Here is a 26,389-nt window from a genome sequence, read left to right as displayed (position 1 = left end):
TCTATATACCCCTGTGTGGGCTGTGCTCTATATACCCCTGTGCTGGCTGTGCTCTATATACCCCTGTGTGGGCTGTGCTATATTATGCAGGCTGTGCTATATACTATGCAAGTTGTGCTATATACTATGCAAGTTGTGCTATATACTATAGGGGGTATATTATATTCTATGGGGGAGGCCATGTTATATACTATGTGGCTGTGTTATATACTATTGCGGGGGTATATTATATTCTGTAGGGGAGGCTGTGTTATACTATGGGGGTATATTATATTCTATGGGGGAGGCTGTCTTATACTATGGGGGGCTGCATTATATATTATAGGGAGGTGGGCTGTATTATATTCTATGGGGGGCTGTATTAGATTTTATGAGGGGTGATTTCATCATACTCTATTGGGGGGGCTGCATTATATTCTATGGGGGGTTACATTATATTCTGTAGGGTGGTGGCTGCATTATACTGTATGTGGGCTGCATTATACTGTATCGAGGACTATGGGGAATACGTTATACTATATGAAGAACTATGGGGTGCATTATACTATGGGAAGTGAATTGTAGTGCATGGATGACTATGGCGGTGCATTATACTATATGGAGCACTATGAGGAGTGTATTATGCTCTGTGGAGGACTATGGTGCACATTATAATATATGGAGGACTATGGGGTATATTTTACTAAACAAGTAAAATGCTGCATATTCAGATTGTTTTTGCCGGAACAAAAATCATTGTTCTCAGCAGCACATCGCGGGTGTAAACTGTAGATGTGCTGCTGATAACATGATCCTGTATGGGGATCTGTTAGTGATCTATTAGTGATTGTTCCGTCCCATCATTCTGTCTCAGACGGTGGAAAGAGGCCGGGAAACAAGCGTTGAACAACTTCAGTATGGTCGATCAAACTCATTTAGCGGCCTGAGATCAGCGCATGTAAGTAAATACAACTGAAATGCTTTTGTGTGATGTGCGATATGTTAGCATTTGGGGCCCCATTATAAACTTTGCCTAAAACCGGCCCTGTCTACAAGTGTACAAAGGCATTATATAGTCACCGTGTGACAAGTGGGCCTGTGTAATGCTACGTTCACATTAGCGGCGGGCGCCGCATGCGTCATGCGCCCCTATATTTAACATGGGGGCGCATGGACATGCGTCGCACTTGCGTTTTGCGCCGCATGCATCGCTGCGGCGCCCGCGTCCAGGCGCAGAGGACGCAGCAAGTTGCATTTTTGCTGCGTCCAAAATCAATTAAAAAAAGGACGCATGCGGCGCAAAACGCAGCGTTGTGCATGCGTTTTTGTTTGCGTTGTGCGCTGCGGCGCCCAACGCAAATGTGAACGTAGCATAACTTCAAATGCCAGGGCTGAATTTTAGTCCCAGTCCGGCCCTGGTGTGAGCCCTAATGGGGGGAGTGTGAGCCCTAATGGGGGGAGCGCTGAGAATGTCACTGCATCCGGCACAGCACGGCACTGATACAGATACAGCAGCCACTGCGCACCATTCCGGCTCTGTTCTCTGTGCTGCACCCGCTCATTAGGCGCTACAGGCGCTGCTGAAGGGCTCGACCGTGACAAGTGGGCGTATCCACAGGATTTGGGGGCGGGGCTTAATGTTACGTCCGTCTCCCCCAGACACCCCGCGCTGTAGTTAAGATCATCCTACACATAGCTGTAATCCGCCGCTCTGAGGATCACAAGCCGCAGCCAATCTGCTCACCCTGACGTCATCACCACCAGTGGGCGTGAGCCTCCGTGACGTCAGCGAGGGTATATAAGGCCGGCGCGGCCGCGGCTCCTTCCCCTTTAGTAAGTAGCAGCGCAGGTTGCGGAAGAATCATCCCTGAGACCTGTTCACCATGGCAACCAGCAGATCCCTGCGCTCCATCTCCTGCGCTGTCAGATGCCAGGTGCGGGCTGTGCACCGCTCTGCGGCCCGGTGAGTACGGGCTTCTGTCAGCGGCACGGGGGACTAGACAGAGCGGAGCTGCAGCAGTGCGGGCTGTATACGGCGGGGCTGCGGCAGTGCGGGCTGTATACAGGAGTGCTGCGGGCTGTGAGCGGGGGTGCGGGCTGTATACAGGAGTGCTGTCACTACAGCACCATGGACCGTGCCTGTGTGTGTATAACTATATGTATATATGTGTGTACGTGTCATTGGAGGCTCTGCCGGGGCTTTGTGCATTGCCATTTGCAGTATGTATATATATATATAGGTATGTGCGGTGTATACATGTATCTGTCCGTGTAGACACGTGCGGCGGCCGGTGCTCCCAGCGGTCCCGGGCACAGCGGGGCTGCAGGAGGCTGCGGCTGATGAAATCTCCTGCTCTGGTTGCGTTTGGCCGCTGCTCCCCGCCCCTCCTCATACACAGAGCTCATACACAGAGCTGGGGGCGGGGAGACTGTCAGTGTAATGTGTGCTGCTGAGTCTGGGGCTGGGAATGGGGATATATTTATCTTATATATATCTTATGTATGGCTTCTCTCCCCCATGATCAGTGCCCTCTGTGCTGCTCACACTTTCATGGCCGGGTCTGACCTGGGATAATATTGGGACCTGCCCTGTGTCACCATCACACTGTTTTTTGTCCTATTTTCCCGCGTCTTCGTTGCACCTTAGTCTTATTAATTTGCCCATCTCTTTGACTGTCTTATTTTGCCGTTTTGTATCATGTTTGTTTTCAGCTGATGTAATTATGACTTTCTATAAAAGCTGCCTGACTTTGTCCGTCTTCTCCGGAGCTCCCACCTGTGTGGTGTCATATACATCCGAATATTTAATTTTCTTTTTTTTTTGTCTCACATTTATAACCAGTTTACATTATATTTTTTTTTTTTTTTTTTTTTTTTTTGCTGCAAAACCAGACCGTTTTTGGGTTTGCATATAATTTCTGAACTTCCTGTGTCGTATCAAAGAATTTGGTGCAAAAGAAACCGACCGGTGACACCGGGCACAATAATGTCCATGGTCTGGTACAGGTAACTCCTGCTGGTGAGAGGGAAAAAAATGGATCACACACAGATGTCACGTAAAAGTGTTCAGGATGAAATTGATGTTTTTTTTTCTCTGACCTTGGCCTAAGGCTCTGTACACACATAAAACTTCTGCGCCATTTCTGCAGCTCTTGGCAGGAAAAATGCAGCTTAAAAAAAAAAAAACTTTTTGCCCCACGTTTTTTAATGATTTGAGTGAAGTCAATGGTGAAAACCGCTGACAAAAATGCACAGAGAATGGACACGCAGCAGATGTTGCAGGTGCTGTTTTTCTGAAGGTATTTGTATCAAAACATGCATTAACAATCTTATGATTTGTTGCATTTTTCTTATTTTTCTGTAATTTGTTACTTGTGCTTGTTTGATAGTGCTGTTTTTTATTTTTATTTCGTTAAATGCAGCGTTAACCCCTTAGTGACAGAGCCATATTGGTGCTTAATGGCCAAGCCAATTTTTACAATTCTGAGCACTGTCACTTTGAGGTTGTAGCTCTGGAACGCTTCAACAGATCCCACTGATTCTGAGAATATTTTTTCGTGACCTATTGTACTTCATGTTAGTGGTAACATTTCTTAGATATGACTTGTGTTTATGGGAAAAAATGGAAATTTGGCAAAAATTGAGAAAATTTTGCAATTTTCAAACTTATTTTTGGACTCTTAAATCAGAGAGTGATGTCACACAAAATAGTTAATAAATAACATTTCCCACATGTTTACTTTATATCAGCACAATTTTGGAAACAATTTTTTTTTGTTAGGGCGTTACAAGGGCTTAAAGTTGACCAGCGATTTCTTATTTTTCCAACAAAATTATTTTTTTTTTCACATTTGAAGTGAGTTTGGGGGGTCAATATAACAAAAAATACCCCAAAGTGACACCATTCTAAAAACTGCACCCCTCAAGGTGCGCAAAACCACATTCAAGAAGTTTATTAACCCTTCAGGTGCTTCATGAGAACTAAAGCAATGTGGAAGGAAAAAAAATGAACATTTTACTTTTTTTCACAAAATTTTTTACTTCAGAACCATTTTTTTATTATTTTCACAAGGGTATCAGGAGAACCACAATTTGTTTTGCAATTTCTCCCGAGTACGCCGACACCCCATATGTGGGGGGAAAGCCACTGTTTGGGCGCATGGCAGGGCTCAGAAGGGAGGGAGCACCGTTTGGCTTTTTGAATGCAAAATTATCTGGAATCAATGGTGACGCCATGTTGCATTTGGAGACCCCCTGATGTACCTAAACAGTGGAACCCCCCCAATTCTAACTCCAACTTTAAGGCTATGTGCACACTTTGCAGCGTGCTCTGCGGGTTCTCCCGCAGCGGAATTGATAAATCTGCAGGGCAAAACCGCTGCGGTTATCCCTGCAGATTTATCGCGGTTTGTTCCGCGGTTTCTGCTGCGGGATTACTCCTGTACTATTGATGCTGCATATGCAGCAATATGCAGCATCAATAGTAATGTTAAAAATTGGTTATACTCACCCTCTGATGTCCGCATCTCCTCGGCGCTCCGGTTCCAAAGATGCTGTGCCGAGAAGGACTTTCGTGACGTCACGGTCATGTGACCGTGGCGTCATCACGGTCATGTGACCGCGACGTCCCCGCTGGTCCTGCTCGCACAGCAACTGAGACCGGACGGCCGCGTGCAGCGCTGAGAGGTGAGTATAGCATCATTTTTTATTTTAATTCTTTTTTTTTTTTTTGCACTATTTATGCTTCCCAGGGCCTGGAGGAGAGTCTCCTCTCCTCCACCCCGGGTAGCAACCGCACATTATCCGCTTACTTCCCGCATCGTGGGCACAGCCCCATGCGGGAAGTTAGCGGATCAATGCATTCCTATGGGTGCAGAATCGCTGCGATTCGGCACAAAGAAGTGACATGCTGCGGGTTGTAAACCGCTGCGTTTCTGCGCGGTTTTTCCCGCAGCATGTGCACTGCGGTTTGCGGTTTCCATAGGGTTTACATGTTAATGTAAACGCTATGGAAACTGCTGCGGACTCGCAGCATCAAAATCGCGGTAAAAAACGCAAAGTGTGAACATGGCCTAACCCCAACACACCCCTAATCCCAGTCCTACAGTGTGGGCTTGTTGTCATAGAATTGCATAGTTTGCACAGTAGAAAAACCTGACTTTGTACCACCGAATTCATTCCTCCCATCTTTGTCCGCTTCCATATCTTTTATCATTTTAGTACATGTACAATTTATAGTGTGTACCCTTTCTGTCAATGTCCAATATTCTGCTACATTAGGACTGACTTGCTGTACTGATGTGTAATTTCGTTGTTTTCACCCTGCAGTGGTAATATCTGTAGTACACAAGACACATGTATGTAATCTCATGGGGTCAGGTTGCTGGGTGTAGCTAGAATAATCAGTCTCCTGCCTGTACTTCCGCCTCTGCTCCGTCAGGGGCTTGTGTGCGGTCTGTGTGGCTGCTGCGCAGAAGAGCCGGGCGTGCTTCTGAATTGTGCTGTCCCAGCACCACGTTGTCCATCATTGGTTACATAGCCACATCGGTGGTTTCTGCAGTATGTGGGTCTTGTCAGTGTTTGCACAAGGGGAAGATAATCTCGCCGCTGGCTGTTCTCTGCAGCCTATCAGCGAATGATGGAGTACAATTGGTTAATGATTACTCCAGAGGCTACACATGAATGCAGGGATCCCACTACTAAACTGGTGCTCTGAACATAGGGAGCCATGTAGCTAGAAGGACCTCTACCATGAAAAGAAGATTGTGAAGGAGGCCCGTAAATCTAGAACCCACCTCATATACTAAACTGGATGGGTTCTCATGGAGGGGATCTGAGACCTTGCCGATGTTACCTCAGACATGGGCATTCCCTGCATTCCACTTTGTCTCCCAAGGTCTGGAGTTCTCCATTCTGTGGTCTGGAGTTCTCCATCCTGTGTTCGCCAAGAGGGCAGCTGCCAGAGATGTCTCAGGGAGAAAAAAGGAATAGTCAGTCTAAAATTGGACATGCCGGATCCTTGCCTTCTCTGACAATCCCCTGTCCATGGCACCCATACACATTAGAATGCTGAATCTGTCGCGATCAGAGGGTTGGCTGATGTCTGTATGAGGGTCTTTACTGGGAAAGTTTCACACAAGGTTTGACCTTGTGGTGTTTCAGTCCTTCCCCTTCTCAGAAATAATTGAATTTAATTAACACTCCCATAAGGAACTGGAATTTACCCAGCTGTTCATGTCCATCATACCCAGTGTGATCTATGGAATTAGGCCACGTGCAGGCGTTGAGTATTTGGGTTTTTACCTCAGTATTTGTAAGCCAAAACCAGGAGTGGGTGATAAATACTGAAGTGGTGATGTGTTTCTATTATGCTTTTCCTCCGATTTGTTCCTCTCCTGGTTATGGCTTACAAATACTGAGGTAAAAAACTGACCAAATACGGTTTGTGTGATCGTGGCTTTAGGGTACATGCCCACAATCAGGAATAATAGGTTTTTGGACGCAGCTCACTTGTGCTGCTTTCAAAGCGCTGCATTCTAGGTTACAAGCAAAGTGGATAAGATACATAGAAATCCCTTGCCCACTGTGCTTCTATTTAACAATGCTTAAACTAACACTGCTGATGAATACTCCCATCAGCCGCCACTTGCTCTCGCTGTTATTAGCGGCAGCAGGTGTAGGCTGATGGGAGCAGTAATGCCATCAGTCATCTCCACTGAGCAGAGGTACACTTTTTATCTCCGATCACGGCTGCGAGCTCACACAGTGATTTGCCAGTGGGAGCTGTGGCTGTCTGACCAGTGGTAATAATTTTACCGCCGATCAGAAGCAGTGTTTGCTGTGCTTTCATGCACATGATAGCGTGGTAAACACTGGGTGTTCATGCCTCCTATTCAAGTGAATGGGATCAGAGTTCGGATACTGTTCTGGTACCCGAACCCAAATTTTTTTATTTTTTAACTGTTCGTCCGAACCCGCCTAACTCGAACATCCAGAAGTCCACCATCTCTAGTCACTACTGAGCATGTACATAAAGTGTAGCACAGATTTGTCTCCCCTAAGAGCCGGGATTCTTAGATCAGAAGCAGAACAGACATTTAAAGGACATTTCATAACTTTCCCAAATTATGAAAACATTAACAGCACTTCCTGCACTGAACTACTGAACCCAATTTATTATATACTAGCTGTACTACCCGGCTTCGCCCGGGGTAATAACTGCTGTTAGCAAAATAGAATGTGTTAACAAAAATTTATTCTGCACAAAAAAACCACAAAACAAATAGATAGAAATGTAATTATTAAAAGGCAAAAACTAAGCTAATAGAAGCATTTTACAACATATATTTCAACACCAGAGATATTCCACACAGATTTAACTAAATTGGCCAAGTAATGTGAAGTAATCTTCTACTACTTATTCGAGAGCCTTTTGATAAACGACATTAGTTTTTCCTTCAGGTGCAAAGACAAACAGATTTTTGGCTGTTCCAACTCTTAAACAGGCCACATTAAGTTGACCATGAGAAAAGCATGGAGATTGTAAATCTAAGCTAGCTGAAGAGCCCGGCGTTGCCTGGGCATAGTAAATATCTGTGGTTAGTTATAGCACCTCACTTCTCTTATTTTCCCATCACGCCTCTCATTTTCCCCTTCACATATTTCATTTTCCCCCTCACATCTCTCATTTTCTCCCTCACACCTCATTTTCCCCCTCACTCCTCTCATTCCCCCCTAACACTTGTCATTTCGACCTCACATCTGTCATTTTCCGATCACTCCACTATTTTCCCTCACTCCTCTCATTTTGCACTCACACCTCTCATTTTCACCTCAGTATATACATGTTTGTCATCTCCCTTATATATAGTATACACCTGTATGTCATCTCCTGTATATAGTATATACCTGTGTCATCTCCCCGTATATAGTATATACCTGCTGTCATCTCCCCTGTATATAGTATATACCTGTGTCATCTCCTATATATAGTATATACCTGTATGTAATCTCCTGTATATAGTATATACCTGTGTCATCTCAGCTATATATAGTATATATGTGTGTCATCTCCTCCTGTATATAGTATATACCAGTATGTCATCTCCTCCTATACATAGCATATACCTGTATGTCATCTCCTCCTGTATATACTATATACCTGTAGGTAATCTGCTCCTGTATATAGCATATACCTGTGTCATCTCCTTCTGTATATAGTATATACCTGTATGTCATCTCCTGCTGTATGTAGTATGTACCTGTATGTCATCTCCTCCTCTATATAGTATATACGTGTGTCATCTCCTCCTGCATATAGTATATACCTGTCATCTCCCCTGTAAATAGTATATACCTGTGTCATCTCCTCCTGTATATAGTATATATCTGTATGTCATCTCCTCCTGTATTAGACCTCGTTCACACGTTATTTGGTCAGTATTTTTACCTCCGTATTTGTAAGCTAAATTGGCAGCCTGATAAATCCCCAGCCAACAGTAAGCCCACCCCCTGGCAGTATATATTAGCTCACACATACACATAATAGACAGGTCATGTGACTGACAGCTGCCGGATTCCTATATGGTACATTTGTTGCTCTTGTAGTTTGTCTGCTTATTAAACAGATTTTTATTTTTGAAGGATAATACCAGACTTGTGTGTGTTTTAGGGCGAGTTTCGTGTGTCAAGTTGTGTGTTGAGTTGCGTGTGGCGACATGCATGTAGCGACTTTTGTGAGATGAGTTTTGTGTGGCGACATGCGTGTAGCAACTTTTTGTGTGTCGAGTTGCATGTGACAGGTTAGTGTAGCAAGTTATGTGCAGCAAGTTTTGCGCATGGCGAGTTTTGCGCGTGGCGAGTTTTATGTGTGGTGCCTTTTGAGTATGTGCAAGTTTTGTGTGAGGCAACTTTTGCATGTGTTGCAACTTTTGTGCATGTGGCAATTTTTCCGCGTGTGCAAGTTTTGCGTGTGGCGAGTTTTCCATGAGGTGAGTTTTGCATGCTTGGCGAGTTTTGCATGTGGAGAGTTTTGCGCGTGGCGAGTTTTGAGCGGCGACTTTTGTGTTTCGACTTTTATGTGGCGAGGTTGGTGTATGTGTGGTGAAATGTGCGCTGAGGGTGGTATATGTGTTCGAGCACGTGGTAGTGTGTGGCGCATTTTGTGTGTGTTCATATCCCCGTGGTGGTGTGGTGATTATCCCATGTCGGGGCCCCACCTTAGCAACTGTACAGTATATACTCTTTGGCGCCATCGCTCTCATTCTTTAAGTCCCCCTTGTTCACATCTGGCAGCTGTTAATTTGCCTCCAACACTTTTCCTTTCATTTTTTCCCCATTATGTAGATAGGGGCAAAATTGTTTGGTGAATTGGAAAGCACAGGGTTAAAATTTCACCTCACAACATAGCCTATGACGCTCTCGGGGTCCAGACGTGTGACTGTGCAAAATTTTGTGGCTGTAGCTGCGACGGTTCAGATGCCAATCCCGGACATACACACATACACACATACAGCTTTATATATTAGATTGTCTGAGTCTGTCAATTTTATTCTAACTCAGATTCTACCAAAATAGACTTCATGGCCCCGTTTCTCAGCATCAGGATATCGTGTCCATGTTTAGGAAATTATAGCAATACATTTCCTATACACTCTGGCTTCAATGGATCCACTAAAATAATGCCTTCCTGACACTCGTCATTTGTGAATATATCTTGTGTATCTTTTGCTGCTGGATTTCCTGGTTACTGTGTAGGATTATTCCACGTGAGCAGATATTCGTGACCACCCTTGATGCTTCTCTCCTGGGGCTATTACTCTGCTTCTATTGCTGCCTCGCTTGCAGTTAATATTTGTTGTGTGGAGTCTGCATCTGCTGGTGTAAGGTTTATGGAGACTGCTGACCGTGGAGATTACTATAGAACACTTCTTGCTTGTTTGTTGCCTTTGCGTCTTCGTTCTCTAGTTTGTATTCTTATACTTCGATCCGGGAATAGTTTAGTGCTTCTCGCGTACATCTGGGCCTGTAACAGACGTGACCCTATCGGTTCCCTCTAAATTTAGTTTGGCTGCAGAGTGCTGCCTAGAAAGGGCTGGTGAAAAACTTGTAGAGGTGACACTTGATAACTGACCCTTTAGTGTGTCTGAATAGGTTCTAAATAGTGACGAGTGGGTATATTCGTGTCCTAATCGAATATTTTCGGCGTGCAATTGATTTGTATATAGCTGACCAGTCGTCATTTAGCAGCCATGGTGGGCAGGTGTAAATGCACGTTGAGTTCGGTTTCATTGATCTGGGGTGCCATGTGTCACTTGGCTTTCATGGATTTCTGAAACCCTATTGCGACCTAACATCAAAAAAATTCTGCTTTACAAGCTTTTCAGTGAGTTATTATATATTTTAGGAGTCTTGAGTCTGTCCACTTTATTCCAATTGGACTCCACCCAAATGGACACACTCTGACTCCGACTCCTTAGCCGTTTTTCGCAGCATCGGAAGCTTTTGCAACTTTTCAAAGCAATTTACGCAAGAATTCTGGCAAAATTGGTTGGTGCATTAAGGCCATAGTTTTTGCTGAATGATGAATGTGATAAGGAGCGAATAGACACGTATTTGAACTAAAACTAAAGACCTTACGGGTGCTGGATGACCTGTAATACTTAGCGGTAGAGAGGTAGTCAGCCAGACTTTGTATTCTAGGATTATAAGCTGCTCCTGGTTTTATCAGTTTGACTTTATTTTCTACTTTTTCTTTTTCAGAAATGACGCTGTTGTCATCTCGGGAAGGAAGCTCGCTAGACAGATCCGCCAGGAGGCTCGGCAAGAGGTGGAACAGTGGGTGGCTGCTGGCAACAAAAGGCCACATCTCAGCGTGGTCCTGGTGGGGGATAACCCTGCCAGTCATTCCTACGTGCTCAACAAGACCAGAGCTGCCGCTGATGTCGGTATGTATCACCACCGCTGCTTTCCTGCTGAACTGACTGATTTTCTATTGTTTGGCAGAATTGTATTCTACTGCTTCTGAAAGTACTGGTATTTGGTCAGAGGAACTTTGCAGATCATTAAAGGGGAGTTCCTTTGTTTTTCCCAATCATGCTCTTGTTTCTGTGTCTGGTATTGCTGTCCTGCTCTCATCACTAAAATGAGTTTGGTCTGCAATGCCAGGTGCATTGCACAGTGCCATGTAGAACTGTATAATTAAGACATATGCTGAAATATTAATGGTGTATTCCCCATTGAGTCCTGTAAGAGTTGTTCTTCAGCTCTTCTGAAACTTTTGGAAATTATGAAAGATTGGCTTAAAGGAATCATGTTAGATAGATATACCTGAAAGTGTCTAGATTTTTTTGTATGTGTGAGAACTTTCGGTACTTTATTTGTAGTAATCCTGTGTGCCAGCACTGAGAAACTGAGCCTGGAAGCCACGCAAAAGTTGGCCTGCAAATGCGTTGGGGGAGTGATAGGAAGGGCGTTGATGCTCGAAGTACATTGCCTTGCCTGATGCACTTCCAACCTAATTTAGATGTGGCTTAGATTATTTTTCCAGTGCTGGCACATTGGATCACTGCCAAAACTGGTATCACTTTTTATTGCGGTTTGGACCTGTGGAGGTATAGCATTAATATCACTAATAAAATCCACTGGACAGGTTCCCTTTAAAGGATCAGTCATTTCCTATACCTTCTGAGATGTTGTAGAGAAAATATTTGATTGGTGGAGAGCTTCGTGTGGAGACCCTTACTAATCTCTACAAGAAAAGGACAGAAGTGCTTTGCTGAATATTGCGCTTTCTTTGCTCTAATCATCTTTTTCTCTTCGCCACGACAGCACCCACTGAGAGAGGGGATCCGCCCCTAGGAACAGGAAACCCTACGGAGAGATAAAAGGGGCGGTCCCCCTCGCTCCCACAGTTTGGTTTCCTGTTCCTATGGGAATCCACGGAGAAGAGGATGCCTAGCCTGGATGCCGCTTGCGCAGTTTACCTGAGAGGACGGCAAGGGCTCCAGAGCTGGATGCAGCGTCGGGGGTTCCTTTTTCAGCTTCCCCCCTCTGCTGGCAGGCGCCGTGAGGCCAGAACTGTGGGAGTTACTGGCTCATGGAGATCCACCCGGGGAACGTCTGCGGGACCAAGCGCGACATATGAGGACCGCTTGGGAAGCGCTCTGGCAGCGTGGAGGTCCATTGTTTCCCCGGGAGGATTGCGGTATCCTCCGGGGTGAGGGAGGAGACAGACGGCACCTGCGCTGATTTCGGTGGCAGCGCAGGCGCATAATGCAGGGCCGCGACCCGGAAGTGGTTAGCACTTCCGGGTTCAACCGGAAGAAGATGGCGGCCCCCATATGAAAAGGACGCCGGCGCATTGCCCCGGCGTCCACAATGGATTCATCGCAGATCCCTGCGATGCCTTCTGTAGAAGACACCGCCGCATCTACCCCACGTACACGTGGCAGCAGCAGTCGCTCTAAGCAGAGCGGATCCTCAAGGAAAAAGTCGGACCAGGCTGGTCCTCCGCCCCGGTCTCCCCCTCGTCAATCGGTACTGTTAAAGCTTCACTGGGGTAAGTGTGCATCTACCCGCATAGGCTGACTATTGTTCCCTTTTCCTTCTACACACCCTAGGGAAAGAAAACTGAAAAAACGAAACACAAACAGTGTGCGTTATGTCTCCAGCCCCTCCCGGATAGTTACAAAAAGAGGCTTTGTAAGTTATGTATTGATTCCACCTTGCGGGAGGAAGCCTCAGTTAAATCAGAGGACATCAGACTTTTAATTAGACAAGAGTTACAAGCCTTACATAGTTTAGATAAAGAACCGCGTGCCAAGGGTAAAAGAGGATACGAATCCCCTATATCTGATCCATCCTCTGACGTGGAGAAAGCAGACTCTGATATTTCCCACGAATATGTATCCTCTGGTGAAGACCAGGATACATGCTTTCCCACCGACAGTATTGACAACCTTGTCAGGTCCGTGTGTAATACGATGGGCATCGAGGATTCTAAAGTCCCCAGAACACAGCAGGATATTATGTTTGCCGGCTTATCGGAAAAGAAAAGGCCTTCTTTTCCGGTGATAGCAGCAATAAAAACTTTAATTAAAAAAGAGTGGGAAAGCCAGGGCCAAAGAGGATTACCTCCGTCCTCAAAAAGACGGTATCCCTTCAATGATGAAGAGTTTTCGACATGGACAAAAGCACCAAAAGTGGACGCTGCGGTAGCATCCACATCCAAAAAATCCTTGCTACCTGTGGAGGATTCAGGCTCATTACAAGACCCGTTAGACCGTAAAGCCGACTCACTATTAAAAAGAGCCTGGGAGTCGTGTACGGGAGCCTTCAGGCCATCTATCTCCGCTACTTGCACCGCCAGGTCTATGTTGGTCTGGCTGAGTGACTTGGAGGAAGGACTTAAAAATGGTCTTTCTAGAGACAAACTGTTGTCCTCTATACCCTTAATTAGAGGGGCTACAGCTTTCCTGGCGGATTCATCTGCCGACTCTATACGCCTGGCGGCCAAATCGGCAGGTCTCACAAATGCGGCACGTAGAGCCCTATGGCTTAAGGGCTGGAAAGGCGATCCCCAGACGAAGTCCAAATTATGTGGCCTCCCATGTCAGGGTGAGTACCTGTTTGGTACCAAACTGGACGAAATCTTAACTAAGGCGGGAGAAAGAAAGAAGGGCTTCCCTAATAATAATAATTACCTTCCATTCTATAGGAAAGCATTCCGGAAGCCCATATTTAATAAAAGAAAAGATTTTAAAAACCAAGATCGCTGGACCCCTAGAGACACCAAACAGAGGGGTGCATTCTTTGGGAAGCGCCCTTTTAAAACTGAAGACAAGCCCCGTTAGGGCAGATCTACCTGTGGGAGGTAGATTATCCTCCTTCTCAAACCAATGGAGAAGAATAACATCGAACGTTTGGGCAAATAGTCTCGTCACCTCTGGCTTAAAGTTAAAATTTGCCCGAGTCCCTTCGGACTCATTTCTATTGACTTCTTTAAAGTCACAGTCTCAACAGGAGGCATTACAGCAAGAAGTAATGAATCTTCTATCCAAAGGAGTTTTGGTGGAGGTTCCATTTCTTCAGCAGGGGAAAGGGTTCTATTCCCCGCTATTTCTAATTACAAAACCTGATGGATCATACAGAACCATCATAAATCTTAAAAAACTGAACACCTTCTTAGAAAATCAAACCTTTAAAATGGAATCTATTCGATCCACCGTAAAACTCCTGTTTCCCCATTGCTTTATGGCGGTTCTGGACTTGAAAGATGCATATTACCATCTGCCAATCTTTAAAGAACATCAACAGTTTCTCTGCGTAGCGGTTGTGTTGAATGGATGTATCCGGCACTTTCAGTATACGGCAATGCCCTTTGGACTATCAATTGCTCCAAGGGTGTTCACTAAACTAATGTCAGAGGTCATGTCATATCTAAGATTAAAAGACACCCTCATAATCCCATACCTAGACGACCTTCTAGTAGTGGGAAAATCCCCCTCACAATGTCAGCAAAGATTGTCATATGATTTCATCCTTGCAGGACTTAGGATGGTTAATAAATTGGGAAAAATCTAGGCTGATCCCGACTACTCGGCAGGTATTTTTGGGAATTATATTAGATTCTGTAAGTCAAAAATGTTTTCTCCCGGAAACTAAACAAATAACAGTTAGGAATAAAGTTCAGTCTATACTAGATAAACCTATAATTTCCCTCCGGGAAGGCATGTCGTTACTTGGCTCCTTCACGTCATGTATCCCAGCGGTTCCATGGGCCCAGTTCCACTCGAGGTGCTTACAGTATACAATTTTACATGAGGAGATAAAATTACAAGGGCGATTAGACGGTAAAATTTCCCTTTCTAATGACGTAATCCAATCCCTAACCTGGTGGCTACAACCAGATCATCTAGTTAGCGGGGTTCCCTGGGAGGTTAAACCCTCAAACATAATATTTACGGATGCCAGCCCTCATGGTTGGGGGGCACACATGGGGGACCAGGTTGTCCAAGGGCTGTGGTCGGTTACGGAATTAGACGACTCGTCTAATAAAAAAGAACTAAAAGCCATCTATCATGCCCTATGTGAATTCCTCCCACAGTTGCACGGAACACATACCAGGGTACTCTCAGACAACATGACATCAGTGGCTTACGTCAACCATCAAGGCGGAACGAGATCAGGCACTCTCATGTCTATAACCGAAAACATCTTGACTATAGCCGAAAATCATCTTCTGTCCTTATCAGCACTTCATGTCCGAGGGATAGACAACGCAAAAGCAGACTTTCTCAGTCGTCATACCCTCCATCAGGGGGAGTGGGTGTTAAATCGTCGGATATTCAAAATGATAACTATAAAATGGGGTATGCCCGACATAGATCTCTTCGCTACAAGAGACAACAGGCAAGTAAGAACATTCGCCTCAATGTTCCGAACCGACAACCCCGATATTCTCGACGCCCTCCAGATTCCGTGGACGTTTCAGAAAGCATATGCCTTTCCCCCGATGGTTCTTCTTCCAATGGTAATCAGGAAGATAAGAGAGGACGGAGCGAATATAATCTTAATTGCCCCGTTCTGGCCAAAGAAACCATGGTTTTCCCTGCTCAGAGCCATGTCCATCTCGGATCCATGGATTCTCCCACAGAATCAAGATCTGCTTTTCCAGGGGCCCTTCAACCACCCTCATGTGAAGGGTCTACGGTTGACAGCCTGGGATTTGAGAGGCAGCTATTAAAGCTAAGGGGCTTCTCTGATAAAGTAATTGATACCCTATTGCTGAGTAGGAAAAGATCCACTACATAAATCTATGTAAAAGTATGGAAGAAATTTTTAAGCCTCTATCCCTCAGCCCTGTCAAAGGAATTTCCAGTCTCTATTATTCTTGAATTTCTTCAAAGAGGACGTGATTTAGGCCTTTCAGTTAATACCTTAAGAGTGCAAATTTCTGCGTTAGGGGCTTTGTATAGTCACAACGTTGCAGGAGATAGGTGGATATCCAGATTCATTTCAGCCTGCCAGAGGACAGAACCAGTCCATATTCCCCACTCACCTCCTTGGGATGTAAATCTGGTCCTTGAAGCCTTAACAGATCACCCATTTGAGCCTCTACATTCTGCTCACATTAAACATGTCTCCCTCAAGACTGCTCTTCTTGTTGCCTTAGTGTCGGCAAGAAGGGTAAGTGACATACAGGCACTATCAGTAGATCCTCCATTTATGTCAATATTGCCAGATAGGATTGTCCTGAAAACAGACCCTTCCTACTTGCCTAAAATGTGTACTAAATTCCATAGATCTCAAGAAATTCTTCTTCCTACCTTCTATAATAACCCTACAAATCAGGAAGAAGAAAAGTACCATACTTTAGATGTGAGAAGGGCTGTGATAACCTATCTAGACAGGACTAGTCCCTGGAGGAAGAGCAGGGCTCTCTTTGTTTCCTTCCAGGGTCAAAGGAAAGGAGCTGGTGTTACAAAAGGCACATTATCCCGATGGATTCGGGAGGCGATATACCTGGCCTATTCGTCTAAAGGGGAAGATCCACCTGAGACTGTAAAGGCACACTCCACCCGGGCGATAGCATCATCCTGGGCAGAGCGAGGGGAGGTTCCAATAGAACTCATATGTAAGGCCGCAACCTGGTCGTCTCCTACTACCTTCTATAGTCACTATAGACTAGATTTATCTGCCTCCACTGACTTGTGTTTCGGTAGATCAGTTCTTAACACGATAATCCCCCCCCAAATAACTATCTCTGAAAGTCTCTCAGTGGGTGCTGTCGTGGCGAAGAGAAAACACCGGATTACGTACCGGTAATGCTCTTTTATAGAGCCACGACAGCACCCCTTCACTTCCCTCCCTTATATATATTAGTTTGCATATGAGCACTATTAAGGGTGATTTGGTTCTTGTAAATATACGTAATTTAGTTAAGATAAAATGTTAATATAGAATGACATACTAAAACTGGTGGGCGGTTCCTCGCAATCTCTGTAACCCAAACTGTGGGAGCGAGGGGGACCGCCCCTTTTATCTCTCCGTAGGGTTTCCTGTTCCTAGGGGCGGATCCCCTCTCTCAGTGGGTGCTGTCGTGGCTCTATAAAAGAGCATTACCGGTATGTAATCCGGTGTTTCGTTGGCTTTTGTTGAAGCAGAGATGTGTAGACACAGAAGGATTAGAAGCACAATTGCTAGTTCTTCCCAATAGAAAATGCTCATCAGAGTCTTTAGATGGCCGCGGACCACAGATGGCCGCGGACCACAGATGGCCGCGGACCACAGATGGCCGCGGACCACAGATGGCCGCGGACCACAGATGGCCGCGGACCACAGATGGCCGCGGACCACAGATGGCCGCGGACCACAGATGGCCGCTCCTTCCAAGATCACATAGACCTGAAATCACCAGAGCTGCATGCGTCATTCATAAGCATAGGGGAGCCAGCTGCTGCCAGACCTCTAACTGGATCTTCAGTCCCTTTGGCATACGAGATCACATGCCTAACCCTTCTTTTCCACGACCTCTGCCATCAGGGAAGAGCCTTGACATCTTTGGCTGACATTAGTTGTCTGGCCATCAGTAGTTGCACACTACTCAGCTGGTCACCTCTGCACTTTTTTCCATTTATCGGTGAGGGTCTTGCCACCCGCACCTGTCGATCAATGCTTTTGCTAGGACGGTATGAAATGTTAAGCTTTGCCATGCAAGTTTGCTTTTAAGGATAAATATATTGTTAAAACCCTTAAAGATCCAACCAGCCTTATGCAAGTTCAGATGAAAATGTCACCATATTAAAATGACCAGAATTGCTGTGTAGATAGATGTGTTTTCGGTTGTAAGAGAAGTAGCAGTTCCTCTTCTGATGAAAAATGTTGCTTTTCTCTTCTTAGGAATTAGCAGTGAAACCATTCTCAAGTCCTCATCCATCTCCCAGGACGAACTTCTCGATTTAATCAACAAGCTAAATAGTGACCGCAATGTTGACGGCCTCCTGGTGCAGCTCCCTCTGCCAGGTAAATGCCTAGACAACGGGCAGAGTTGTGCTGCTCTCGCCATCACACCAGTGTAAACCGAGCTTTAAATCCAATCTATTCGCAATGGACAATTTGTATTCCTGTTATGTAATGACGGAGAATCTGGCGCAGCATCATGTAACCCTTTTACTGCCAAAATATACATGTTATATCTAAACAGTCACTGGCCTGTAACTGTACCCACAAGGTGGTGCGGTGTAAATGACTTTACAGATTACTTTATAATTTAGAGGCCATATCCTCCTAGCCTCCATGTACCCATGGATGGGGATGTTGTCTGCGTCTTTAAGTCGTATATACATATGTCAGTGTTTATCTCCTAACTGTTAATAGTGTCTTAGTATTTGTACTTCCATGTACATATATTGCTTTATTTGCAATTTTGGCCTAAAATCTGATCAAAACCTGTTCTTAATACAGAACATATTGATGAGCGAGAAGTCTGCAATGCTGTCATCCCGGACAAAGATGTTGATGGCTTCCACGTGGTGAACGTTGGCAGAATGTGCCTTGACCAAGACTCCATGTTACCAGCTACTCCTTGGGGTGTATGGGAGATCATCAAGAGAACGGGTACGTCCCCTCATCCACTCAGCTTGTAAATCTGTCAGCTGTGATGTCAGAATCACGAATTGACCAGCACGTCTTGTTTTTTTTTTTTTTGTACAGGAATTCCCACTCTTGGCAAAAATGTAGTGGTAGCTGGAAGATCTAAGAATGTAGGAATGCCCATTGCTATGCTGCTACACACGGACGGCCGGCACGAGCGTCCTGGAGGTTAGTGCTTTCTTCTGTATTCGTTTCCCAAGTGGCAGCAAATGAGAACGGATGACATGATTTAATAACATATAAAACCTATGACTTGCTTTATAGAGATGCCTCTGTATAAATTCTCATTCAGCATTGTGGATGAAATGCTAATGTCCCATGCTCTGTGCCACTTTGGGTTGGATAGTAATTGTGGAGGTTCTACAGTACACTGAATAGTCAGTAAAGTCTTCTATCCCTCTCCTCCAACTTGATTGACAACTCCAAGACTTGAGTGAGTTTGTAAAAGAAGTCAGCAGCACATTTTTTAAGACTTGGAGGAGATGGAGGTTGTCGGTGAAGGGTTGAAGGCCACACTGTGATGGTTTGACGGTTATTGATATAAAACGTACGGTAGGTTAGAAGTGTATGTTCTCGATAATTCAGAAACGAAGGTAGAATAACAGATTAATGGTGGTTTAGGTAGCTTGTATCCACTGACTAGTTCCATAAAATTGATCTTGCAGGTGATGCCACGGTTACCATCTCCCACCGGTACACCCCCAAGGAACAACTGAAGATGCACACTATAATAGCGGATATTGTAGTAGCGGCTGCAGGTGAGCCGTCTGGTCTGTGCTGCACTGTATCATACAGGGATGGATAATGACTACAGTAAAAGACAATCTTCTGCAATCCTTTTTGTCCATCTAGGAATTCCCAATCTCATTACAGCTGACATGATCAAAGAAGGAGCTGCTGTTATCGATGTTGGAATCAACCGGGTGCAGGATCCCATCACCGGAAAGGCGAAACTTGTGGGAGATGTGGATTTTGAAGGTATTCATCTGGGAATACATTTTGGAGTATATTGTGTGTAGCCTCGCCCCACCATCTTCCTTCCCCAGAATCTGATCTTATCCTATTTATATAAATTGGCTGCCCTGTGTATTTTGAGGGATTAGTCACGCTTGCCACAATTTTGGAGAATTGTGGTAAAAACTGCAATGTGTGCACCAATGTCAGTCTTTGCATAACTATGAAAGTGGTTTTCTGGGACTTTGATATTGATGGCTTATCTTCAGTATGGACCATCAATACCGGACCATGACTCCTGCCACGTCCATCGATCAGGCGATTGTGACGTTACAAGAGCCGTTCCTTCTCACAGCTCCATACATTATATATTTTCTATGCATTGCAGCTTGGTCCTATGTGTTTGAATGGGACTAAGCAGCAGAGAGCTGGTATAGCTGATCCAAAATATACAGGGTTGTGCCTGGTAATGGGGACTTGGCTGTGGTCCAATCTGTGTGCTCTGAATCAGATCCCTATGGATCTAGTCTGAGGACCCACCAAGATCCATTCTGAGATCTTTTTATGCAGTGTTGCGATGTAAGAACATAGCTGTACGTTTTGTATAGAAGTCAGGAGGTGAATTTAGCTGGAACGTTGCGATCTCGGCCCAACATTGAGCGAGTGTATTAACATTCCGCTTCATAAAGGAGATGGGTTCACTGTGTAAATTATTTTTTTTCTAGAGGTAAGAAAGAAGGCGAGTTACATCACACCTGTCCCTGGAGGAGTTGGCCCCATGACTGTTGCCATGCTGATGAAGAACACTATCATTGCTGCAAAAAAACTGCTGAAACCGACAGAGCAGCTCTCGGCTGTCCGAGCTGTCGCTGTGTAACACACGCTTTGTCCAAGAACTGTTTTTACATTCCACACCCATGAACAGGCCGAAGAAAAAATGCAATATTTCTATTTATTATAGAGAAGGCAGCGTTATTTATTAAAGGAGCGTTCTTGCTCATACAGAGCAAGGAGACCGAACGGTCCTCGGGGGCTTGTTCCTCTGCATTGAATGCATACTTCTCACATGTGCTGTTACAGGGGCTGTTACCAGTTACTGTGACGGGTGCATGATAAAGCCAAAGCTACAGACCCTGTACTGCATCTTGGATGTTAGAAGCCAGCGTCTGACATGGAGATCTCTCCAGTGCTGGAAGGACACGGCCCTCCACTACTGACCAGCCTCATGGTCAGTGGTGCGTTACACTTCATGAAGCGGATTTTGAGTTTTAAATCTTAAACTGTATATCCGGGACTTATCGGCAAAACAAAAAAATGTGCCTAAGCACTAATTGGCAGGTAATTGCAACTTATCTGCCTGTCGTGCTCTGCGTCGTTCTGTCGTGGCACAGAGCTGTCACGGACCGCTCCTGCCAGGGATTCAGCTGCCTCTGCTGACGCGACATGGCGTGACTTCTGACATCATTCTGATTGACAGTCAGCTCCCCTAGTTAGAGAACGGAGATCCGGCTGTCAATGAGAATGACGTCGGAAGTCCCTCCTTGTCAACAGAATGGAGCAGAAAAGAAGCTTCTGCTCTTTAGCCGTGACGTTAGTAGAGGCTTCTGAATTGCCGGCAGGAGCGGTCTGTGACTGGTCTGTGCTGGGGAAGAATGGCTCTGGGAACAGTAGATGGGTAACTTGCAATTACCTGCCTGTTAGTGCTTAGGTACATTTTCATTTTTTTGTAAGTTTATAAAGTCTAATATACCCTTTCATTCTGTTAATATTAAGAGGGTTGGGTACAAGAATGGCTGATGGGGGATATGGGCAACTTGGTAATAGTTTTCAGACATTCTGTAAAGAGGCACCAACTTACTATGCAAGTACTTTTTCTGTATGGCCCATCCTCTTTGGATCTCGTTCTTAAGCCCCCATCTGAAGCACACTGCGCCAGATTATTGGTCATACACAGTAATCTGATGCAGGTGCAGTGCATTTCCATTGGAGGCGCTAAGGGATGGGGTCATCTCACGTGTATTTTCACAAGCCACCATTTGCCGGTGGGTTGATATGTAATTTCTTTATTAGAATATTGCTTATCCCATTACAACATCTCCTATTAAAGGCCAACCCCATTTAGCCAGTTTTTATATTTTTTATTTTTGTTATTCTTAAGTAATGGATGGTTGTCCCTTTTGGCTACATGGGCTAGGAGCTCACACGTACAGTCATGGCCAAAAGTATTCACACCCCTGCAATTGTCAGATAATACTCAGTTTCTTCCTGAAAATGATTGCAAACACAAATTCTTTGGTATTATCTTCATTTAATTTGTCTTAAATGAAAAAACACAAAGAATTGTCCTAAAGCCAAATTGGATATAATTCCACACCAAACATAAAAAAGGGGGTGGACAAAAGTATTGGCACTGTTTGAAAAATCATGTGATGCTTCTCTAATTTGTGTAATTAACAGCACCTGTCACTTACCTGTGGCACCTAACAGGTGTTGGCAATAACTAAATCACACTTGCAGCCAGTTGACATGGATTAAAGTTGACTCAACCTTTGTCCTGAGTCCTTGTGTGTACCACATTGAGCATGGAGAAAAGAAAGAAGACCAAAGAACTGTCTGAGGACTTGAGAAACCAAATTGTGAGGAAGCATGAGCAATCTCAGGGCTACAAGTCCATCTCCAAAGACCTGAATGTTACTGTGTCTACCGTGCGCAGTGTCATCAAGAAGTGTAAAGGCCATGGCACTGTGGCTAACCTCCCTAGATGTGGACGGAAAAGAAAAATTGACGAGATTTCAACGCAAGATTGTGCGGATGTTGGATAAAGAACCTCGACTAACATCCAAACAAGTTTAAGCTGCCCTGCAGACCGAGGGTACAACAGTGTCAACCCTTACTATCCGTCGGTGTCTGAATGAAAAGGGACTGAATGGTAGGAGACCCAGGAAGACCCCACTTCTTACCCCGAGACATAAAAAAGCCAGGCTGGAGTTTGCCAAAACTTTCCTGAAAAAGCCTAAAACGTTTTGGAAGAATGTTCTCTCGTCAGATGAGACAAAAGTTGAGCTTTTGGGGCAAAGGCATCAACATAGAGTTTACAGGAGAAAAAAAGAGGCATTCAAAGAAAAGAACACGGTCCCTACAGTCAAACATGGCGGAGGTTCCCTGATGTTTTGGAGTTGCTTTGCTGCCTCTGGCACTGGACTGCTTGACAGTGTGCATGGCATTATGAAGTCTGAAGACTACCAACAAATTTTGCAGCATAATGTAGGGCCCAGTGTGAGAAAGCTGGGTCTCCCTCACAGGTCATGGGTCTTCCAGCAGGACAATGACCCAAAACAAACTTCAAAAAAGCACTAGAAAATGGTTTGAGAAAGCACGGGAGACTTCTAAGGTGGCCAGCAATGAGTCCAGACCTGAATCCCATAGAACACCTGTGGAGAGATCTAAAAATGGCAGTTTGGAGAAGGCACCCTTCAAATATCAGGGACCTGGAGCAGTTTGCCAAAGAAGAATGGCCTAAAATTCCAGCAGAGCATTGTAAGAAACTCATTGATGGTTACCGGAAGCGGTTGGTCGCAGTTATTTTGGCTAAAGGTTGTGCAGCCAAGTATTAGGCTGAGGGTGCCAATACTTTTGTCTGGCCCATTTTTGGAGTTTTGTGTGAAATGATCAATGTTTTGTTTTTGCTTCATTCTCTTGTGTTTTTTCATTTAAGACAAATTAAATGAAGATAATAATACCAAAGAATTTGTGATTGCAATCATTTTCAGGAAGAAACTGAGTATTATCTGACAGAATTGCAGGGGTGTGAATACTTTTGGCCATGACTGTAGTTATTTGGCCTCCTCTTCAGAGTAAATGTTTTTAAGTGACAGCCGGTGATCAGAATATTTTGGATAAGGAGGGTGACTTGGCACAAGCGAGATACCCAGCTGTACACCACCATGGGCTGACAGGGTTTATTTTAAAACCTCGTCCGCTCCTGCTGCTTTTTGCAGGTTTTTATGCATTGAGTGTTGTTGTGAATGAAGTGTTCAGCCATCAGCAGGTGAGACACTAGTGCTGTGGAGGTCGGATTTGGGAATCTATTCCAGCTTTTTGCTGGGACTTGTAATTCTTGTTATGCAGATGTGCCTGCTATCTAATTTTGCCACCATGTGAGTGAAATGTAGGTGCTATTGTGACATGAATTAAAATGCTTGATTCCTACCCTTTGTGTCCTTAGTGTAATGGCTATCCGTCACTGAGTGTTCGGACCTCTGTAATTTTCCTGAATGTGGGGAAACGCGACCATCATTTTTATCAGTGGGCTAATTCTACTGCAAACAGATGCGAAATACTTCTGTCATTTCTAACTTCGGGGAAACACGAATGATGGGACTTGATGTGTTTTCCATTATTGTATGAATTTGATATATATTTTTTGAACATAACATGTTATATCCTTAAAGGGGATGTTTATTCGTAACACCTTTTATGGGGGACTGTTCACTGGCATTGAAGAAAATCCACCATGTGCATTCATCCCAGTAGGGTGTCTGGCTGACAGATGGGCACCCGATCGCCTCTATTTTCTGCCTCTCTTGATCTATTTGTGCTCTGCATTCAATATATGCATTATATGCATCCAGACAAGTCCAAACCATCACTTTTGCTTTCCTTCCCTATGAAACTGCGGCATTAAAGTGGAGATCCCAAAATGAAAATTTTTGCCGCCTATCTGCAGGAAAAGTGGCAATTCTGATTTGTGGAGGGCTTCAGCGCTGGAAGGCCCAACAATCCTGAGAACAAAGATCTGTGTGAATGGAGCCCAGGTTGCTTGTGCTCCTCCTCTTCATTCTCCATGGTACTTATCGTGATATCTGCATGTGGTATTTGGACAATGTACAATAAAATACTTGTCTCATCTTGTGGATGGATGGGAACACTTTTTTGAAACGGTCAACAATCTTTGTTAAAGAAGGCAGATGTGTGCGGTGAAGTAATACCTTTGGACATGCTTCTTATGGCCAAGTCATGTATCGGTGGCACTGCCTTATGCACCGTCCCCAAGTTGTTCCTCCTTCCTAGAAGCACAAGATTTCCCCTGTTGCATCAATACCAGTCACTGTGGCTTTTCCCACCACATCCTACAGAAATGTGACATTTGCTATGACTGTATTGTTCCGCTCTTTACTGATGCACTCTGAGCTGTCACTGCCGGGGTGTGTGAACAGTGACTACTTGCTCTGGGCAGCACGCTTGCATGGCTAAAAGCTGGAGGCGCACAGGAGAGGTAGTTCATTTTCTCCCAAATGCTGCACTTCTAGTTCTGCAGTTGGTCACCTTCACAACACTAATAGCCTGCATATTAACACAATTTCTGCAGGTTAATGGTGTTGGGCATGACGGGTTCCCTTTAGGACAATGATTAGCTGGATTTCCCCTACAGGTCAATGCACTTTACTACAATTTGGAATACCCCTTGCACTGGGAAGACCCCATTGTCCCATTCATCAGGAATGATAGAAGCACAAGTGAGTGATGGCCATCATAGTGCAGTGTGGCATAATCATGCTTTATATACTGATTTATAATTTACGTGGGATCAGTAAAAACGTGCGGTCTGCCCCAGCATATTGGTTGTCCTATAGCATATGTAACCTCTGCTGAACTGTCCTTTTGGTCTTGTGACAGTTTCTTGGAGGTATCTCCTCAATCCTATGTCCCCATACGTTTTAGGTGGCGGCTGGTTCAGCTGACGGTTCTTCCCCGATTTTCCCATGCACGGGAGCATTTACTTGGCTGAGCGTTCCTGAGTTCAGAGCCGCTGCCAGTCATCTCTGTGGGCAGCTCATCTCCAGAGAACAAACAGCATCTGCAGTCAGACATCGAGCAGGTCAGATCCTTATTTCCATTTCAGTTAAAGGTCCCACATTATAAACTCTAATGTGCAGGGGTCCCAAAAGTTGATACACATTAGACTGGTGTATAAGCCTTTAATTGAAGACTTGATGGTATCATCTAACTATTTGTACCTGGGATGAGCTGTGCCAGAGGTGGATTTCACTGATTAAGGGACTCAAAGCAAATACAGGTGCTTGGTGCTCCATGGTGGGGCCAAATATAAACACCTTCACACCTGCTTTTTCCCAGTAAAAAGCCAGAGCTGTCAGAGGGTAAAGATAGACTGCGAACAAGCAGGTGTAAGTAAATGGTTGTCGTGAAGCACCGTACCCCTGTACTTGGTGTGAACAGTCAATTACCCCCATTTGTTCTAACTGGCTCCCTGTACTGGCACACCAGTTGGTAAGTGTTACTCACCCTACTAAAAATATCTCTATAGTACAAACTTTATTTGATGAGCCTTTTTGCATTTGTGATTTTTGACAAGCTGCTTGTCTGAACCATACAGTACAGAATACAAACTCTTCTAAACTTTGTACACTCGGAAGGGTTGGCCATGCATGGTATTACTGAGCGCACACTCCCCACAACAAGCTTAGTGTATGACCTCTACATGCTTGGTATTCAAACTTCTCTACTGTTACTCCATAGTGTCGCTAGTCGGGGTGCAGCCTTGCTCAATTCAAGTGTATGGAGCTAGGCTGTGCCCAATGGATGCCGTCTGGCCGGGAGTATGTAGAACTCGTACATACCCTCTAGTTCTGGCGCAGAAACCGGCGATTCCTCACACAGTGCGTGCACTGGAGGATTCATAAGTCTGCAGTCACACACACTGACTGCAGACTTATTGCTTTGGACCGGACAACCACTATAAATAATCCTAGAAGAGAAACACATTTATGGATATGCCGGCGTA

General features: G+C 44.8%; 1 protein-coding gene across 1 annotated transcript; it reads left to right on the top strand.

Annotated features, from left to right (window-relative positions):
- The first annotated feature begins 1,680 nt into the window (after nt 1–1,680).
- On the top strand, nt 1,681–23,796 carry MTHFD2 (methylenetetrahydrofolate dehydrogenase (NADP+ dependent) 2, methenyltetrahydrofolate cyclohydrolase). The gene is made up of 8 exons (XM_077263112.1): nt 1,681–1,942; nt 10,741–10,925; nt 17,881–18,003; nt 18,445–18,597; nt 18,694–18,801; nt 19,299–19,391; nt 19,486–19,611; nt 20,313–23,796. The coding sequence occupies exons 1-8, from the start codon at nt 1,863–1,865 to the stop codon at nt 20,462–20,464; spliced, it is 1,020 nt and encodes a 339-aa protein (XP_077119227.1). The 5' UTR covers nt 1,681–1,862; the 3' UTR covers nt 20,465–23,796.
- The last annotated feature ends 2,593 nt before the right edge of the window (nt 23,797–26,389 follow it).

This window comes from Ranitomeya variabilis, chromosome 5, assembly GCF_051348905.1.
Source record: "Ranitomeya variabilis isolate aRanVar5 chromosome 5, aRanVar5.hap1, whole genome shotgun sequence".
Classification (NCBI taxonomy): Eukaryota; Metazoa; Chordata; class Amphibia; order Anura; family Dendrobatidae; genus Ranitomeya; species Ranitomeya variabilis.
The sequence above is the reverse complement of the archived record's forward strand: the minus strand, read 5'-3'. Positions and strand labels throughout refer to the sequence as shown.

What these genes read in the sequence shown, in the direction of transcription:
- MTHFD2 (XM_077263112.1), top strand. Translation starts at nt 1,863, where the DNA reads ATGGCAACCAGCAGATCCCTGCGCTCCATCTCCTGCGCTGTCAGATGC. An exon ending in GGTGCAGCTCCCTCTGCCAG is followed by an intron (nt 18,004 to 18,444) that starts GTAAATGCCTAG and finishes TTCTTAATACAG; the next exon opens with AACATATTGATGAGCGAGAA. An exon ending in CCGGCACGAGCGTCCTGGAG is followed by an intron (nt 18,802 to 19,298) that starts GTTAGTGCTTTC and finishes TTGATCTTGCAG; the next exon opens with GTGATGCCACGGTTACCATC.